General features: G+C 45.8%; 1 protein-coding gene across 2 annotated transcripts in view; it reads right to left on the bottom strand.

Annotated features, from left to right (window-relative positions):
• The window catches only part of ZNF667 (zinc finger protein 667), a 29,188-nt gene that overhangs the window by 3,854 nt on the left and 6,230 nt on the right, over window positions 1-19,104 (bottom strand). For both annotated transcript variants that reach the window (XM_023184346.2, XM_023184347.2), the window contains exons 2-4: window positions 10,093-10,184; window positions 8,490-8,616; window positions 5,857-5,949 (exon numbers count right to left, since the gene is read on the bottom strand). In XM_023184346.2, coding sequence (XP_023040114.2) covers window positions 5,857-5,949; window positions 8,490-8,616; window positions 10,093-10,125 — 253 coding nt within the window. In that variant the 5' untranslated portion in view covers window positions 10,126-10,184. The remainder of the gene's footprint in view (window positions 1-5,856; window positions 5,950-8,489; window positions 8,617-10,092; window positions 10,185-19,104) is intronic.

Consider the following 19,104-nt stretch of genomic DNA (forward strand, 5'->3'; position numbering starts at 1 on the left):
CTTACAGGGGTGATAAAAATGTTCTAAAACTGGATTATGTTGATGGTTACACACTCTGTAAGTTTATCCAAAATCATTTAATTATATTCTAGATATAGTGACTTTTATGATGTTTACCTTAATAAAGTTGTAGATTTAAAAAAATGTATTCTTAAGATCAAATTGAAAAAGAACTAGTAACAATTAGAACTGAGTACAGTCACGTGTTGCTTAACAATGGGGATATGTTGTAAGATATGCATTGTTAGGCAATTTCATCAATGTGCAAACATCTTAAAGTAGATTTACAGAAACCTAGATAGTATAGCCTACTCTATACCTATGTTATATTGTATAGCCTGTTCCTAGGCTACAAACCTGTACGTGATGTTACTATATTGAATCCTGTAGGCAATTTTAACACTATGATAAGTATTTGTGTATCTAAATATACATAAATGTAGAAAAGGTACAGTACAGATACAGTTTTATGATCTTATAGAACCGTGGCCGTTTATGTAGTCTGTTGTTGACTGAAACATCATTATGCAGCATATGACTGTATGTAGATATTTACAAAGGTGAGGACTTTAACAAGAAGCAGGAAAAACTCAGAAAAATAGGTAAGAGATTAGGCTAAAAGAAGGAATGAAGGAATCTATTATATAGTAAAATAGACCAATATGGCTGGCACAGGGTGTCAAAGTCCAAGATGATATAAAATAACTACTTGTGTGGCAAACTGACTATAAACCTGAGTGAATGTGAAATGATAAACACAGGTTTAGAACTATGCTATCCAATGTAGTAGCCATTAGTCACCTGTAGCTACTGACGAACTGAAACGTGGCTGGTTTTGAGGTATATTATGAGTATAAAACATATGCCAGATTGTGAAGATTTACTACAAAAAAGTGTAAGGTATCTCATTGTGAAAATACTGGTGATATAATATGTTGGATACATTAGGTTAAATAAATATATTACTAAAATTAATTTTACCTGTTTGTGTTAGGAAGTTCTTATACTGCTATAAATAAATACTTGAGTGGGTAATTTATAAACGAAAATAGGTTCAATTGGCTCATGTTCTGCAGGCTGTACAAGCATGGTACTGGCACCTCCTTGGCTTCTGGGGAGGCCTCGGTGAGCTCTTACTCATGGTGAAAGTCCAAGTAGGAGAAGGCACATCACATGGTGAAACAAGGATAAAGACAGAGTGTGGAGGTGGTGCCACATATTACAACAATCAGATTTTGTAAGAACTCACTCCCTATTGCTAAGACATCACCAAGGGAATGGTGCTAAACCATTCATGAGAAATCCACCCCCATGATCCAGTCACCTCCCACCAGACCCCACCTCCAACAGGGGGATTAAATTTCAACATGAGATTTGGTGGGGACACAGATCCAAACCGTATCACTGTTTTTAAATTTTTATTTGAGTGTGGATACTAAAGATTTTGTCAGTACATATGTGGCTCACATTATATTTCTATTTCCTAGCTGTGCTTTAAACACAGACATTACTGAATTAACTGTGGTGTTTTTCATTTAACTACATAAGACATTCCTCACAGAAATAGAAAAAATAATCCTAAAATTTATATGGAACCACAAAAGACCCAGAATAGCCAAAACCATCCTGAGCAAAAAGAATAAAACTGTAGGAATCATATTGCCTAAGTTCAAATTGTACTACAGAGCTATAGTAACCAAAACAGCATGGTACTGAGATAAAAACAGACACACAGACCAATGGAATGGAATAGAGAACCCAGAAATAAATCCATACATCTACAGTGAATTCATTTTCAACAAAGATGTTACAAATATATATTGGAGAAGGGACAGTCTCTTCAATAAATAGTGCTGGAAAAACTGAATATCCACATGCAAAAGACACTAGACCCCTATCTCTTGCCATATGCAAAAATCAAATCAAAATGGATTAAAGACAAATCTAAGACCTAAAAACAACCAAACTACTGAAACAAAACAATGGCAAAAGTCTCCAGGACATTGGTCTGGGCAAAGATTTCTTGAGTAATACCCCACAAACACAGGCAATGAAACTAAAAATGAACTACTAGAATCATATCAAGTTAAAAAGCTTGGGCAGAGCAAAGGAAACAATCAACAAAGTGAAGAGACAATCTACAGAATGGGAGAAAATATAAACTACCCATCTGACAAGGGATTGATAACCATAGAATACACAAGGAGCTCAAACAACTCTATAGAAAAAAAAGCAATAATCCAATTAAAAATAGGCAAAAGATCTGATAGACATTTCTCAAAAGAAGACATACATACACATGGCAAACAGGCATATGGGAAAGTGCTCAACATCACTGATAATCAGAAAAATGCAAATCAAAACTACATGGTATCATCTCACCCTAGTTAAAATGACTTTTATCCCAAAGCAGGCAAAACAAATGCTGGTGAGGATACGGAGAAAGGGGAACCCTCGTACACTGTGGGAATGTAAATTAGTACAGCCACTACTGAGAACAGTATGGGGAGGTTCCTCCAAACACTAAAAATAGAACTAATACATGATTCAGCAATCCTACTGCTTGGTATATAACCCTCCCCCCCAAAATAAATTAGTATATAAAAAAGATATCTGCATTTCCATGTTTATCACAGCACTACTCACAACAGCCACATGACCATCAACCGTCATGGAGTAGTATTTAGTCATAAAAAAGGATGAGATCCTGTAATCTGCAACAACATGGATGGAACTGGAAGACATTATTTTAAGGGAAATAAGCCAGACACAGACAACCTTCACATGTTCTCACTCATTTATGGGAGCTAAAAATGAAAACAATTGAACTCATGGATATAAGAGAGTAGAAGGATGGTTACCAGAGGCTGGGAAGGGTAGGCAGAGAAAAGGGGACGGTTAGTAGGTACAAAAATAAAGTCAGATGCAATAAATACCATCTACTATTTGATAGCACAACAGGGCGAATACAGTCAGCAATACTTTGTTGTGCATTTTAGAATAACTGAGGGAGTACAATAGGAATGTTTGTAACACAATAATAAAAGCTTGAGCTGACAGATACCTCATATACCCTGATGTGGTTCTTACACATTATAAGCCTGTATTGAAATATCCTATGTACCCTGTAAATATTAGTATATACACCTTCTGTATACTGTAAAAATTAAAGAGAAAAAAATTTAAAAAGGGGAACGGCCAAGGCTTCAAACCTTGCTACTGCATCTCCCGGACAGGAGATCCTGGGCAAGAACGTTTCTAAGATTCAATCCCTCAGCCGGGCATGGTGGCTCATGCCTGTAATCCCAGCACTTTGGGAGGCTGAGGTGGGTGGATCACCTGAGGTCGGGAGATCGAGACCAGCCTGACCAACATGGAGAAACCCCATCTCTACTAAAAATACAAAAATTAGCCGGGCGTGGTGGCACACGCCTATAATCCCAGCTACTATGGAGGCTGAGGCAGGAGAATTGCTTGAACCTGGGAGGTGGAGGTTGCGGTGAGCCGAGATCGCGCCATTGCACTCCAGCCTGGGCAACAAGAGTGAAACTCTGTCTCAAAAAAAAAAAAAGAAAAAAAGAAAAAAAAAAGATTCAAACCCTCATCTTGTCACTTGGGAATGACAGAGGTTTCTACGAGTGTTGTGAGGATTAAATGAGATGCTGAACTTACAGGCTTTAGCATAGAATCTGTACAAAGTAAGTTCTCAATAAATGCTGACTGCTATTAATTTATTTTACTCAATGAAGAGAAACATTTTAATGGCAATATCCAATACTAGTGAGTATGAAAATCAAACCCCACTGCTATTGATGGTGCTGATTTGGTAATTCTCCTTTTTAAGTTGTAGTCATGGTGATGATTTATTACAGCAAAAGGATTCAAAGCAAAGTGTGCAAAGGGAAATGGGGCGGAGTCTAGAGGAAACTGGTCACAGCTTTTAGGAGCTGTGTCCCTGTGCAGTCACACAGGCTGCACTTCATTCCTCCTGCAACCAATTGCGACAACACACCCACAGTTTGCGAAATTTCACAATTGTGAAACCTGGCAATGGTGAGAAATGTTGTCTGCTAGATAAAGACCTAGTGCCTAGGGTTTTTTATTGGGGGCTGGTGATCTGATAAGTCTTCTGCAAAGTAATTCAGAAGTATTTGGAGCTCCCCCTCTGTGACTCAGTACTACAGAAAACAGGTAAAAGCACTTAATGCAGATACGCTGATGTTAATAATAATAAATTAGAATCTAAATGGAAAATAGGATGAGAGCGACTAGTAAAAGAACATTTCTACGAAAACAAAATGTGAAAAGGCAGAAATACATAAACCTTATAATAACCATGAAATCCAATTTCATAAAATAAACAAGTAATCAGTGATAACGCTATGTAATTGTTTTTGTCTTTTCCTTTTTCTAAACTTTGTTATATGACTAAGTTTCTTCTAAACTTAAAAACAGTATTTTAATAAAGGATATTTCTTCATGTTGAAATGAAGATGTAAAATAATGCATGTGTGTCTTCTTTTTGCACTGTGCTTCCGTCTGGCTTCTCATTACACACCCTCAGAACCTGGAGGTCCCCAAAGCCAGACACTCGAGATGGTACCGCTTTCTCCCAGCCTACACCAAAATGTTGATCCCTAGCCCCTAGATGATGCATCCCATCTACGCAGAAACTCAATGAATGCTACTTAAAGAAACAAACATACAAAATATACAACTTGGCCAACCAAAGAGGAACCCATTTGTAAATGAATCCTTGAAAAGTGGCTGAAAAGAACACTTGGAGAAAAGAGTTAAAAAATATTTTTAAAGGAATCAAAAAATCATGCAGATTTGAATGTTATCATAAGTATTATCAGAGAGGGCAGCGCATACCTTCTCTGAAGGGAAAAACAGAAGCAGAGACGCAGGGGGACAGGTAGGCATAAGGGTGTGGAGAGCTGAGCTTCTGGAAACAGGCAGAGGCTGGGCCTCAAACCCTCCTCTGCTGCTCCTTCCTAGCTGGGTGACCTTGGGCAAGTCAACAAACCTCTCTGGGCCTCAGTTTGCTTATCTCTAAAGTTGGGGTAATAACAGCACCCACCTTATGGGGCTGCTGGGAGGAAGACCCTGAACTTAGAACTGAGTGCCTGACACCTAGTAAGGGCTTATTAAATGTTGCCTTTTCTTCCTCCAGGACTCATACTGAAGAGACTTGAATTATCTGCACAGGCCTGGGGTCTTTCAGTGGGAGAGGCTCACAAATAATCTCTTAAAGAGATTGCCCCCTCACAATCACATGAGCTCTTATGCAGAATACCTGCTTCTACACTGCGATAGATTGAATGTCTATCTATGGGGAGACGTTTGGTCTCCCCATAGATAGAGACGTTTGGCCCCTCCCCCATAACCTGTCCTCTGCATCTCTCGCATCTGGCTGTTCAACTGCATCCTCTACAAAATCTTTTACACGAAACTGGTAAGTATAAGTAAAGCGCCTCCCTGAGTCTCCCCAAATGCCTATGTTGAAATCTTACTATCTAAGGTAATGGTATTAGGAGGTAGGGCCTTTGGGAGGTGTTTAAATCACGAAGGTGGAACCCTCATGAATGAGATTAGTATCATCTAAAATCACCTATAGTCTCTCCCAGAGAGCTCCCTCACTCCTTCCTCCATGTGCAGACACAGCAAGAAGGTGCCGCCTATGAACCAGGAAGTGGTCCTCACCAGACACCGAATCTGCTCAGGCATTGATCTTGGACTTCTCAGCCTCCAGAACTGTGAGAAGTAGATTTCTGTTATTTGTAAGTCACCTAGTGTACGGCATTCTGTTACAGCAGCCCCAGTAGACTGAGACATATGTTCTCTGTCACTCACCAGGAGCCCGGCGTCTTCTTACTGGCTCTACCATCCAGGGCGCTTTCCCTTTCTCCAATAAGGTGATCACATTTGGTCTCCGAAAGGAAAGACCTGTACATGGGACAAACATGGGAAATGATCATAAATGTGGGCACCACAGAAGTCAGAGCCACGCTCTGCATCAACAGGAATGCAGGTGTAGTGACATGGAGGGAGCACGCAGGATGTGAAGGGCAGCTGGAGAATCGGGAGTGTGATACTGTGGTTTCTAATAAGAAATATGTATTTGCTTTTCACCCCTGTTTCCTGGCACACAGCTCCTTAAACCCTTGGAATCTCCTGCATATGTGCCTGTTGTATGTTAATGAGAAGACTGTGGCTGGGGGCTCCTGGACAGCCTTCAGATGAGGGCGGGTTGCCAACCATGTGATTAGAGGGTTGGAACTATCAGTCCCACTTCCTGACCTCTGGGGAGGGGTCAGGGGCTGGAGGTTGAGCTGATCACTAATGGCCAATGATTTAATCAACCTTGCCTACCTGAAGCCTCCTTAAAAGCCCCCAGTGGACTGGGTTTGGAGAGCCTCAGGGTTGTTGACCATGTGGAAGGTGGTGTAGTAGAAGGTGCATGCTCTGTGCCCCTCCCCCATAACCTGTCCTCTGCATCTCTCGCATCTGGCTGTTCAACTGCATCCTCTGCAAAATCTTTTACACGAAACTGGTAAGTATAAGTAAAGCGCCTCCCTGAGTTCTGAAAGCTACTGTAGCAAACGACTGAACTTGAGGAGAGGGTCATGGGAATCCCCGAATTTAGAGCTGGTCAGTCGGAAGGCCTCTGAAGTAGGGGACAGTCTTGTGGGGCTGGGCCCTTACCCTGTGGGATCTGACACTATCTCCAGCTAGACACTGTCAGAATTGAATTGGAGGCCACCCCGCTGGAGTCTGCTGGAGAACTGTTCGGTGTGTGTGGGAAAATCCCCAAACATCTGGTGTTAGAGTGTGCGGTGTTGAGTTCGGTTGTTTAAATCTCACACGAGGACACCCCGCTGGAGTCTGCTGGAGAACTGTTTGGTGTGCGTGGAAAAATCCCCAAACATCTGGTGTTAGAGTGTGCGGTGTTGAGTTCGGTTGTTTAAATCTCACACGTGGAGGCAGAAATCCAAGTTATAGCCAGTAGAGTTGTTAAACTTTAATTCTACAAAGCAAACTATTTTCCTGAGAATTGGGTCGGAAGCTCCTGAGGCTGGTTATGAGCTTACTGTCTTTCTGCTCCAGACCCCCACCCTTCTATCGTCCGTTTTGTGTGCCAGGGCTGGGCTTTGCTGTCTTCACTTCTGCTTCACCAGCTGCTTCCTGTCAACATCCACCAGTAACCGGCTTTGCTGGTTTCAATGTTTGGGTTTTTTTTAGTTCTGTATTCCCACAACCACTTTCATCTGGCCCCTCAGAAGTATAAACAAATCAGGCAGCACACTGCCCCCTCCTTCAGAAGTCTGAGTCCCAGATCCGAGGAGACCTTCCTTGAAGCCCTAAAAACCCTAAACTCTTCCCTTTGTCCCTCCAACCCTAGGGATGGTGGCAGCATCCTGCAGTTACATCAGTGTCCACAATTCACCGTTCAACACCACCTCTTAAATCAATTCCTTAAATTCTATCAAAAGAGGGCCGGGCACGGTGGCTCACACCTGTAATCCCAGTACTTTGGGAGGCTGAGGTGGGCAGATCATGAGGTCAGGAAATCGAAACCAGCCTGGCCAACATGGTGAAACCCCGTCTCTACTAAAATACAAAAAATTAGCCAGCTGTGGTGGAGCGCGCCTGTAATCCCAGCTACCTGGGAGGCTGAGGCAGGGGAATTGCTTGAACCTGGGAGGCGGAGGTTGCAGTGAGCCGAGATCGCACCACTGCACTCCAGCCTGGAGATGGAGATAGAGTAACACTCTGTCTCCAAAAAAAAAAAAAAAAAAAAAGTCTTATCAAAAGAACTCAAAAGCTACCTAAAGAGTTTCCATATGACCCAGCAATTCTACCCCCAGGTATATACCTCAGAGAAATGAAACCATACATCCACACAAAAAACTTGTATATGTTCATAGCAGCAAATCAAAATAACGAGAGTGGAAACAAGCCAAATGCCCATCAATTAACTGATGACTGGATAAACAAATGTGGTCTATCCATACAATACATATTATTTGGCAATGAAAAGAAATGAGGTATTGGCACATGCTACAACGTGATGAACCTCAAAAACATCGTAAATGAAAGAAGCCATGTATTTATGATTTCATATGTATGAAAGGACCAGAACAGGCATATCCACAGAGATGGAAAATGGACTAGTAGTTGCCCAGTCTGGGGATATGAGTGGTTGGGGGAGACGAAGAGTGACTGCTTACGGGTACTGGGTTTTGGGGTGGGAATACTGAAAATATAATTGATTGTGGTGATGGATGCATAACTCTGAATACACTATTATAAAAACCATTTAATTGTGCACTTTTTATGGGTGAATTGTATAGTATGTGAATTATATCTCAATAAAGCTCTTTAAAAAAAGAAATTGCAGTGGTTTCCATTTTCCGGACCAGACCCAGAGTGATGCACGTCCCTCAGTAGGCTGGTTCTGGATTGTTGGGGAAGAAGAGCCTTACCAAGCGAGACCAGGTTCCGGTAATTCTCCAACATGACATCTTCATACAAATCCTTCTGAATGGGGCTCAGCCATTCCCACTCCTCCTGGGAGAAGTAGATGGCTAAGTCCCCAAATGTTATAGGTGCCTGAAATGAAAAATCAAACGTCTATTCACCATGGACTTGTGCTTCCACGCGGCTGGAGGAAACGGTGCACATATCTTAAACATGGGAGACACGAGGTACCAAGAATCATTCAGGAAGCATTCAGGGTTCTGAGGCCAACAGGGGCAGGTGTGTTACATAAATTAAATAAAATACAATAGAAGACATAGCTGTTATTAAAATTATGTCGCATTAAGAACACGCGGCAGCCTGGATCGACAGGCATTTCCAAAGTCAAGGCATTCTTCTAAGCAGCTGACTGTGCAGAGGCGCTGTCAGCAGAATCACAGGATGTTACAGATGAAGAAACGGAGGCCCAGAGAGAGAAGAAGACTTCCTGCAGGTCTCACAGCTGGTTAACGGAGAAGCTACGGTTCAGCCCAGATAGTGTAGCTCCCGATTTAATCTCCTAACCACATGCTCTCCAAAACACCTGTGAGTATGTTACACATGACAAAAGGTTCTTCGGTACTATCAAGGTTACTGACCACTTGACCTTGGCGGATTATCTCGGACTTGACCTGGCCAGTTGGTGATTGGTTCTTGCTGTCTTGAAGATGAAAAATGAGGGTCAGGTGGAAAGTGTGAGAAGGAACTGAATCTGGCCAATAACCAGCAAGCTTGGAAGAGGACCTGAGCCCCAAATGAGAACACAGCCAACCGACACCTTGATTTCAGCCCTGTGAACTCCAAAGCAGATGACCCAGCTAAACCATGTTGTGCCTGGACGCCAACCGCAGAACTGCATGATAATGAACACGTGTTGTTTTGAGCTGCCAAGTTTGCAGCTAATCTGTTACGGCAGCAAGGGGGAACTAATACACATAACTGAAAGCAAACACGCTTGTTATGGGAAACTGCATTTGAGATGCCTGTTGTAAAAACCACTTGATGATTGGCAGTGGTGGAGCATGCTGACCACAGGAGGCTGCCCATACCACCTCAGTGTCTGCGCCTATGCACTCAATGGAATAGCAGGGCTATGTGGTGCCTCTGAGTCTTGGGACCTTAGCTGGAAAGATTTCCTCCATGTAAATATGGGTTTTACAAGGAGAAACAAAACCACACAACAAGACGAACTCCAGAGCACACGTCAAATCCCTTCTGCGACTGCAGGCCCCACCTGGGCATTTATCTCCATGCGGAGAAATCACAGTGACTCTCATCTTCCTCCGGAGAGGACGACATTTCTCCCGGCACTAGCAAAGCCCCCAGAAATGCTGAACCAACAGGCAAGTGGCCATGTGCACACTGGCGAAGGGAGAGAGGCCCGCTGGGCAGTTTCCTGGCTGCGGGGCCCTTCTCAGGCTCTCATCCCCATGGCCATGGAAGAAAACCCAGGGCTAGGTGTTGGATGGATCTCCAACAGGCAACAAGTCTCCACGGAAGGAAAGCAAATGGTCCACATCTCTCAAGACACGATGGGATGTTCCTGAAGAAACAGGAATTGCCACTTACCTTGGATTTGGATTTCCCCCGTGCAGCTGGCATCCCTTCCTCTCCCTTTAGGGTCCACACTCAGAGAGGGGCAGAGAGCTGGTAAAGCAGGGCTGTGGGGAGAAGACAGGTCATGAGGCCAACTGGGTCTTTTGGGCAGTGCCAGAGTGCACAGGCCCATAACCTGGAGGCGCGCACACCCAGACACACACACAGATGTCAGAGCACCTGGCGCATTTCTGTCCCCCTCACCCTCGCACGGTCAGGGAAGGGCACGGCCAACACGTTTTGTGCCTAAGATTGCAGCAGGTTCTTGATCAGGAGGCAAATAAGGACTGTACAGACCTCTGGCCATCCATTTGACAAGTATTTACTGAGCACCTACTAGGTGTCCAGCTGTCCCAGGTAGTGGGGAGACATCAGTGAGTTACAGTGGAAGAGTGCCGGCTCCCAGGCACCTTACACTCCAGTAGGGAAAGCAAGGTGTTCCATATAAAGAACAATGACAGGCCGGGCCCTCAGGCCTGTAATCTCAGCACTTTGGGAGGCCGAGGCGGGTGGATCACGAGGTCAGGAGATCGAGACCATCCTGGCTAACACGGTGAAACCCCGTCTCTACTAAAAATACAAAAAACTAGCTGGGCGAGGTGGCGGGCACCTGTAGTCCCAGCTACTCGGGAGGCTGAGGCAGGAGAATGGCGTAAACCCGGGAGGCGGAGCTTGCAGTGAGCTGAGATCCGGCCACTGCACTCCAGCCTGGGCAACAGAGTGAGACTCCATCTCAAAAAAAATGAAAAAGAAAAAACAATGATAGTCATGGTCATTTGCCAGAATAAACAGGCCAGGGCAGGGGTTAGAGTCGTGGGATGGTCACGGAAGGTGTCTCTGAGGTCACATTGAGCTGAGGTCCAAATATGAGAGTGTGAGCCGTGTGGGTGCCAGGGGAAGAGCACTCTAGGACTCTAGGTAGAGACACAGCAGGTGCCAGCATCCTGGGTGGGCGCAGGCTTGATGTGAGGACAGCAAGGTCGGTATACCGAGGCAGAGTGAGTGCAGTGGGGAGGGTGGGCTAAGGCAGGAGGGGCTGGATCATGAAGCGGGTGCTGAGCAGGTTGGATTTGATCCCAAGTGTGACATCACTGGGGGAGGAGGGAGAGCTGAGCAGGGGAGTGACAGCATCAGACAACATGGAACGAAAACCTGGGGCACGTCTATATGGTGGGTAAACTGTGTGTTAGGAGAGGGAGCAGGAGCGAGGAGAGGACTCTCACTAGGTAGCTTTGCAGAAATCCAGGGAAAATGTTGGTGGCATGCCTAGGGTGGGTGTAGTGGACGAGGGAAGATGTGGTCAGATCACCTCCTCGAGGGGGCCCCTCTATCCACCCATCTCAAAGAATCTCTGCCCTGTGTCAGTCTCTACCTATGCTGTCCAATGTGACTGCCACTAGCCACATGTGAAAACGGAGCACAGGAAATAAGACTAGTACAACTCAGGAACTCATTTTCTTTTTTTCCTTTTCTCTCTCTTTTTTTTTTTTTTTGAGACAGGGTCTTGCTCTGTTGCCCAGGCGGGAGTGCAGTGGTGTGATCTCGGCTCACTGCAGCCTCAACCTCCTGGGTTCAAGCAATCCTCCCACCTCAGCCTTCAAGTAGCTGGGACCACAGGCACCCACTACCACATCCAGCTAATTTTTGTATTTTTCAAAGACAGGGTTTTGCTATGTTGCCTAGGCTGGTCTCCAACTCCTGGGCTCAAGTAATCAGCCTGCCTAGGCCTTCCAAAGTGCTGGGATTATAGGCATGAGCAACTGTGCCCAGCCTGGAACTCATTTTCACTCCAATCAATTCACTATGAAAACAGTAATAAAATAATTTTAAAATTATTGCTAAAATTATTAAAAGTCATTTACTGTCAATTTAAAATGAAAAACTGATACTCCATTTGGTTACTGTAAAACTTTAAAGTATGTCCGGAACAACTTGGGTATGTGACTCTACTTTTCCAGAGGTTTTATGAAATTAAGCACAGATCATTTCCAAAGTAAAGTCTACTTTTCTTAATTTTATGAAATTAAGCACAGATCAGGTATCTCCATTAAAAATTAAGGGTCTAGATGGACTGTGTATAAAACTTGTATCAGATTTCAAAGACTTAGTATGAAAAATATGTAAATTAGTATGAAAAAATAACGATTTCACTGATAATTGTTTATATGGGCTACATGTTGAAATGTTAATATTTTGGATACAGTCAGTTAAATATCTTATTAAAATTAACTGATAAACCAGGCACAGTGGCTCATGCCTGTAATCCCAATACTCTGAGGCTGACGCAGGAGGATCGCCTGAGCCTAGGAGTTTGAGAGCAACCTGGGCAATGTAGTGAGACCCTGTCTCCATAAAACATTAAAAAATGAGCTGAGTGTGGTGGTGTGTGCCTGCGGTCCTAGCGACTGGGAGGCTGAGATAGGAGGATTGCTTGGGCCTGGGAGGCAGAGGTTGCAGTGGGCTAAGATCATGCCACTGCAGTCCAGCCCGGGTAGCAGAGTGAGACCCTGTCTCAAAAACAAAGCAAAACAAAACAAAATTAACTCTAATGATAAAGGTGTTGCTTTTTACCCTTTCCAATGTAGCTACTGGAAAATGTAAAATTACATGCCTCACATTGTGTTTCTGCGAGGCAGTGCTGCCCCGTGCTGTAGTATTGTATTGCCCCATTTTCCACACAGCACTTACCACTTTCGGAAAACAGCTTGTTTATGTGGGTAGTACCTCCCGCCTCCCTACACACACACAGTGATCTGGGCTGGAAAGCGGAGACTTTGTTTTGTTCGCTGCTCTCCTCCCAGGGCTGAGAACCGACCTAGCACACAGCAGGTGCTCAGTAAACACTTGTTGACTAACTCAACCAAGTCCTCAGTGTGCTGAAACCCCATCTCAGAGACACAGTTCTGCCGTGGCCATTCCCTGGCCCAAGTTGTGAGCATGACTACAGGCTGGGTCCTAGGAGGCCCTCGAGAATGCTGGAACCTGGGAGGTGGCCCTGCAGACTCCGAAACATAAGCCAGTAAGAGGTAACCCCCACCTCTTGTTAGAGCTCTTGTGAGAGGGATCCCTGGTTACCAGGCCTCTGGTTTAATAAAACATGACCAGGGCGACTCTATCTTAAAGTGAGTAGCTAGACGTTCACAAGGCCCCGGCTATAAGGTTCATGCTTACAGTCTGAAAATAGCCACATCCTGAGCTGACCACCTATTATAATTACAGAAGGTTTATGGACACACAGAACATCTCCCCTCAAGCCTGCAGAATGTCCAGGTGTCCTGAGAGTGCAGCCCACTCTACTCAGAGGTAACATCAATGACCAGGCTTCGGTTGAAGGATGAATGGTCGCTGATAGCACAAATAGCCCCTACCTTTAGTGAGCTCATCTGCACATTCCAGGTTTAATGATAGCTGCTTAGTTTCCCATTCCTTCTCCTGCTTTCTGAGAACACCCCACTCTGTAACAGAGTAGCTTCCAATAAACTTGCTTCTTTCACTGTGCTGTGACTCACCTTGAATTCCTTCCTGCGCAAGGTCCAAGACACCTCTCTCATGGTGTGGATTGGGACCCTCTTTTCCAGCAACACTCACCGGGCAAGAAGGGGTGGGGTCCCATGCGGGTGCGCCATGGTCCAGGAGGGGCCTCTAATTAGCGCTGTGTGCCATGCCGGCCACATCAGGCGAAGGGGGATATCTGACTTCATCTGCCTGGGAATGGGGTGGGGGACGAGGGCACTGGGGCGTTAGTGACTGTGGCAGACCAGAGTTATGGCCCCCACAAAGAAGATATGGACATCCTGATCTTCAGAACCCATGAATATGGCACCTTACACAGCAAAAGGAACTCTGCAGAAGTGATGAAGTTAAGGATCTTGGGGGCGGAGGACATTATCCTGAAAATGGAAAAAACACAAACCGTTTTTCCTCTGCTCTCACGCCACAGCAATCAATACAGAAGCCTTCCATGACCACATGTGTGAGGAATTTTCCCCACACACCCAGCTGGGTGTCCTCCAGCTCAATTCTGACACTACGTTCCTGGGGATAGAATCAGATCCTAGAGCTTGAGGGCTCAGCCCCCAAGACTGCCCCACGTTCAGATGCCAGTTGCAAGTCCGGACTTCAGGAACATGCGGCTGACTGGCTTTAAGCTGGGCTTCCCACAGTCCCCTTTTGGGTTCAATTATTAGTAATTTGCTAAAGCAGCTCACAGAACTCAGGCAAATACTGACATTTACTGGTTGATTATGAAGGCTATTCTGAGTAATACAGAGGAAGAAACGTGTAGAAATACAAGGTATGTGTGAGGTGGTGTGGAGCTTCCACGCCTTCCTTGGGAACCCTCCAGGAACTTCCACGTGTTCAGCTATCCAGAAGCTCTTCAAACCCTGTCCTCTGAGCATTTATGGTGGCTTCATGACACAGGCAAGATTAAATTACTGGCCCTTGGTGATCGACTTAACCTCTAGTCTTTCTCCCCTCCCTGGAGGTTGGAGGGTGGAGCTGAAAGTCCCCACTGTCTAGTCCTGCCTCGGTCTTTCTGGTGACCAACCCCATCCTGAAGCTACCCAGGGGCTACCAGCCACCAGCCATCTCATTAGCATACAAAAGACATGTAAAAGAAAAGGGCATGGTGGCTCACCCCTGTCATCCCAGCACTTCGAGAGGCTGAGGTGGGCAGATTACTTGAGGTCAGTAGTTCAAGACCAGCTTGGCCAAAATGGGGAAACCCCGTCTCCACCAAAAGTACAAAAATTAACACATGCCTGTAATCTCAGCTACTTGGGAACCTGAGGTAGGAGAATCGCTTGAACCTGGGAGGCAAAGGTTGCAGTGAGCCAAGATCACGCCACTGCACTGCGGCCTGGGTGACAGAGCCTGGGTGACTCTGTCTCAAAAACAACAACAAAAACTCTGAACCCCAAAATCACTAAGCCAAAGGGAAGTCAACATGGGAACTGCTTCAGGCAAACTTGCCTCCCATTTTATTACTAACCACATACCTCTCTCACAATTTGCCCACAAGGAAATCCTTTATGGACAAAGGACACACAGAATTCACGAGATAAATACATATCTGATTGCTTCCTCTGCCCTATTTCACTAAGCCAGACTAAGGCATACGTGACTACTCCTCTACCCTCCTCTCACATGTAAACTGTGTATTCAGTGAAAGGCTAATCAGAGACTCAAGGAATGCAACTGTTTGTCTCTTATCTACCTATGACCTGGAAGGCCCCTCCCTCACTTCGAGTTGTTCCACCTTTCCGGACCAAACCAATGTACATCTCACATATACCGGCTGATGTCTCGTGTCTCCCAAAACCGTATAGAACCTAGCTGTGCCCCGACCACCTTGGGCACGTGTCAGGACCTCCTGAGGCTGTGTCATGGGTGTGTCCTTAGCCTTGGTAAAATAAACTTTCTAAATTGAGACTTGTCTCTGATATTTTGGGTTCACAGCCATCACTTTGGAAATTCTAAGATTTCAGGAGTTGTATGCCAGCGAAGAGGTTAAAGGCTAAATAGATAGTTCTCAACAGCATAATCCTGGATTGCCCAGGTGGGCTCAACATAATTACAAGGGTCCTCTTTATAAAAGGGAGGCAGGAGGATCAGAGTCAGAGAGAAAAAGAAATTGCAAGATGGAAGCTATGCTGCTGGCCTTGAAGACGAAGGAACACCTGCTGACGCGGCTTCGTAGCTCTGCCTTTCAGAACTGTAAGAGAATACATGAGTGTAGCTTGAAGCCATTAAGTCTGTGGTAATTTGTCACAGCAGCAAGAGAAAATGAACAGTGACCCTTCCACCATTTCCTTCCAGTCCTCATGCCCAATAAATGGGCTTCTTTGGCTTTGTCAGTGACCGAGTGCTGAAAACATGGGTAATTCAGGGGAATCACAGGGCTACGGTGAGATGAAGAGGTAGGCTGGTGATCGCTGAAGTCGGCCTGTGAGGCCACTCCGAGAGGCAGAAAGGAGCCCTGAAACACCAGCCCTGCCTGCCTCCCTCTTGCACACGCGCACGCATCCAGAGCTCCCTCACGCTGAGGAAGCTCAGGGTCCTGCCTTGTTTTAGCCAGAGGGAAGGGCCAGGCGCCCCCCAGTGGTGGTAAACACATCACTCTGGGGTCAGATCACCTGAGCATGGCAAGTGTTCCTATCAGCTGTGTTACCCTGGGCAAGCCACTCGACCTCTCTGTGCCGCAGTTTCCTCACCTCTCAACTGGGGACAACTCAGAACCTACTTCTGGAGGGAGTTGTAAGAATGAAGAATCACATTCGGGTCCTACACCCCCACGTCAGTGCCTCCCTGCTAGTCCCTGAAGGGGCTGCCACAGCCCCACCTAACTTCCTTCAGTCTGCTCAAACCTCACCTTCTCAGCAAGCCTCACTAACCATTCTATTTAATAACGCAAGCTGCCCCCACCTACCCTTCACAGCTGGTTCAGATATTTTTTTCAGTAGCTCTTATCATGGTGTAACTCGCTGCAGAATTTGCTTATTATGTCTAGTGCTTACTGACAACCGTCCTGAGGACGGGCGTCTCTATTCCAAGTGCCTTAGACCAGCATCCAGCACACAGAAGGGGCTTAAGTGTTTGCTAACTGAATGACTGAATGGCTCTGTAATAAATATTAACTTTCTTTACCAGCACTTTTTCAAGGAGCCTTCCCTCACCCACTAAACCAGGGTAGGGCTATCCCTCACATGTATCAGGTGCCACTTCTTCACAGGGGAAACACGTTCCATTGTGAGCACATCCGCCTTCTGGCTTCACCTCTTGTCCTCCACCGGACAATGAGTTGACCAATGTTCTCATGTGTGTAGCTGTGGGATCCTGAGCAAGTTACTGAACTTTGCTGGGTCTTTACCTCCCCTCTTTACATCTGCAAAGGGAGGACAAAGGGCTGTTGGAGGATGAGATGAGATCATATCAGTCAGTGCTCCGTTAAGGTAAACTGTATTTACCATCATTGCTGTTGAGGTTACAAGTGCCAGGTGGGGCCAGTTCTGTGGGATGTGAGTTTGGTAAAAAGTCACATTGACCGTCCTTTGCCCACGTGCTCTATGCACGTGTTCAGGTGTGTGTGTCGAATGTACCCCATGCCTGGGCAGCGACATCACCTCTGCACTTAACAACGATGAGAATAAAAGCTGTGCTGGTTCCTTTCTATGCATTACACCATCTCCTTTAACCTTTAATGGCAAACCAACCACCCAGGGTTCCTATTTTCCATCGTGGGGATGAGAGAGGGACGATGACTTGCCTGTTGTCACAGAGCTTTAACTGATGAAGCCTGGATTTGAGGCCCTATCCACAAGCTGCACACACTGCACTCCTCACACAGGGCAGAAGTCCACGATCCACCCTGGCAGGGTACAGGAGGCGTCGGTGTGGTGAAATGCATCCTGAAAACATCCCCACATGTTTCTGTCATAGTAGAGTGGCCACAGGAGTTGGGGAAAATTTGAGCATATCACGTTAAGACTGAGGAGCGAGGGCTCCGTGACGAACTGAGCAGACTAGCCTTCGATTCTGACTTTTCTGAGCGAGGCTTCCTTCGTACAGACATGGGGACCAAGGGGCCTGCCCTGAATCCTGGACACCTGAATTCTGGGCTGTGTTAGACCCTAGGACAGTGGTGTGCTGGGGAATGTTTAACAAGCAGCTTGCTGCACGGGTGATTTATAGTGTTTACTAACTTCCACGGAGTAAATCCTCTGATACCATTTGGATCTGTGTCCCCACCCAAATCTCATGTTCAATTGTAATCCCCAGTGTTGGAGGTGGGGCCTGGTAGGAGGTGACTGGATCACGGGGGTGGATCCTTCGTGAATGGTTGAGCACCATCCCTTTGGTGCTGGTCTCATGAGTGAGTTCTCACGAGATCTAGTTGTTTAGAAGTGTGTCGCATTCCCCCCACCCCCGCCTCTTTCTCCTGCTCCCACCATGTAAGACACCTCCTCCCACGTTGCCTTCTGCCATGAGTAAAAGTTTCCTGACGCCTCCCTGGAAGCTGCTGCTTCCTGTACAACTTGCAGAACCGTGGGCCAATTAAACTTTTCTTTTCTTTTTTTTTTTTTTGAGATGGAGTCTCGCTCTGTCGCCCAGGATGGAGTACAGTGGCCAGATCTCGGCTCACTGCAAGCTCTGCCTCCCGGGTCTACGCCATTCTCCTGCCTCAGCCTCCTGAGTAGCTGGGACTACGGGCGCCCGCCACCTCGCCCGGCTAGTTTTTTGTATTTTTTAGTAGAGACGGGGTTTCACCATGTTAGCCAGGATGGTCTCCATCTCCTGACCTCGTGATCTGCCCGTCTCGGCCTCCCAAAGTGCTGGGATTACAGGCTTGAGCCACCACGCCTGGCCTAAGCTTTTCTTTATAAATTACCAGTCTCAGGTATTTCTTTATTAGCAGTGTGAGAACAGACTAATACACACTCCCACCACAGCAGGTTGTAAGCTACTGAACTGACGTCACTTGGCATGGGGCTGAGTGGCTTGGGTGAGCCAGCTCCAGCACACCACTGCTGCAGGGCCTTCGAGAACAAAGCCCTATTCTTTGCCTGGGAATTCTCAAACTTTGGGCAGATATCCCTGAAGAGTAGAGGAGGGCTGATGCCTATTTCTATGGTTTGCGGTATATCCCAAAGCAGCTGCCCGTAACAGAAAACTCTTTTGACTTCTTGTTTTGAAACATGTTCATTTGTGCATACTACTTCAGAATAAATCTGGGTTTGTGTTAATGTAAAAATCATGTTTTAAATGATTTACCAGATAAGCAGATCACTTGGCTTTCCCTGTCCAATTACTCAGGTAAAATGACTTGTTCCAGAAAGTTGTAATGCATTCATCCTGCAGTTTTCACAGGTGTTTGCACTCAGCCACGCACCCCAAATTTGAGAAGCATGATTCTTGTCTGATATGGTCTGGCTGGGTCCCCACTCAAATCTCATCTTGAATTATGGCTCCCATAATTCCCACGTG

This window comes from Piliocolobus tephrosceles, chromosome 21 (assembly GCF_002776525.5).
Source record: "Piliocolobus tephrosceles isolate RC106 chromosome 21, ASM277652v3, whole genome shotgun sequence".
In the NCBI taxonomy this organism is placed as follows: Eukaryota; Metazoa; Chordata; class Mammalia; order Primates; family Cercopithecidae; genus Piliocolobus; species Piliocolobus tephrosceles.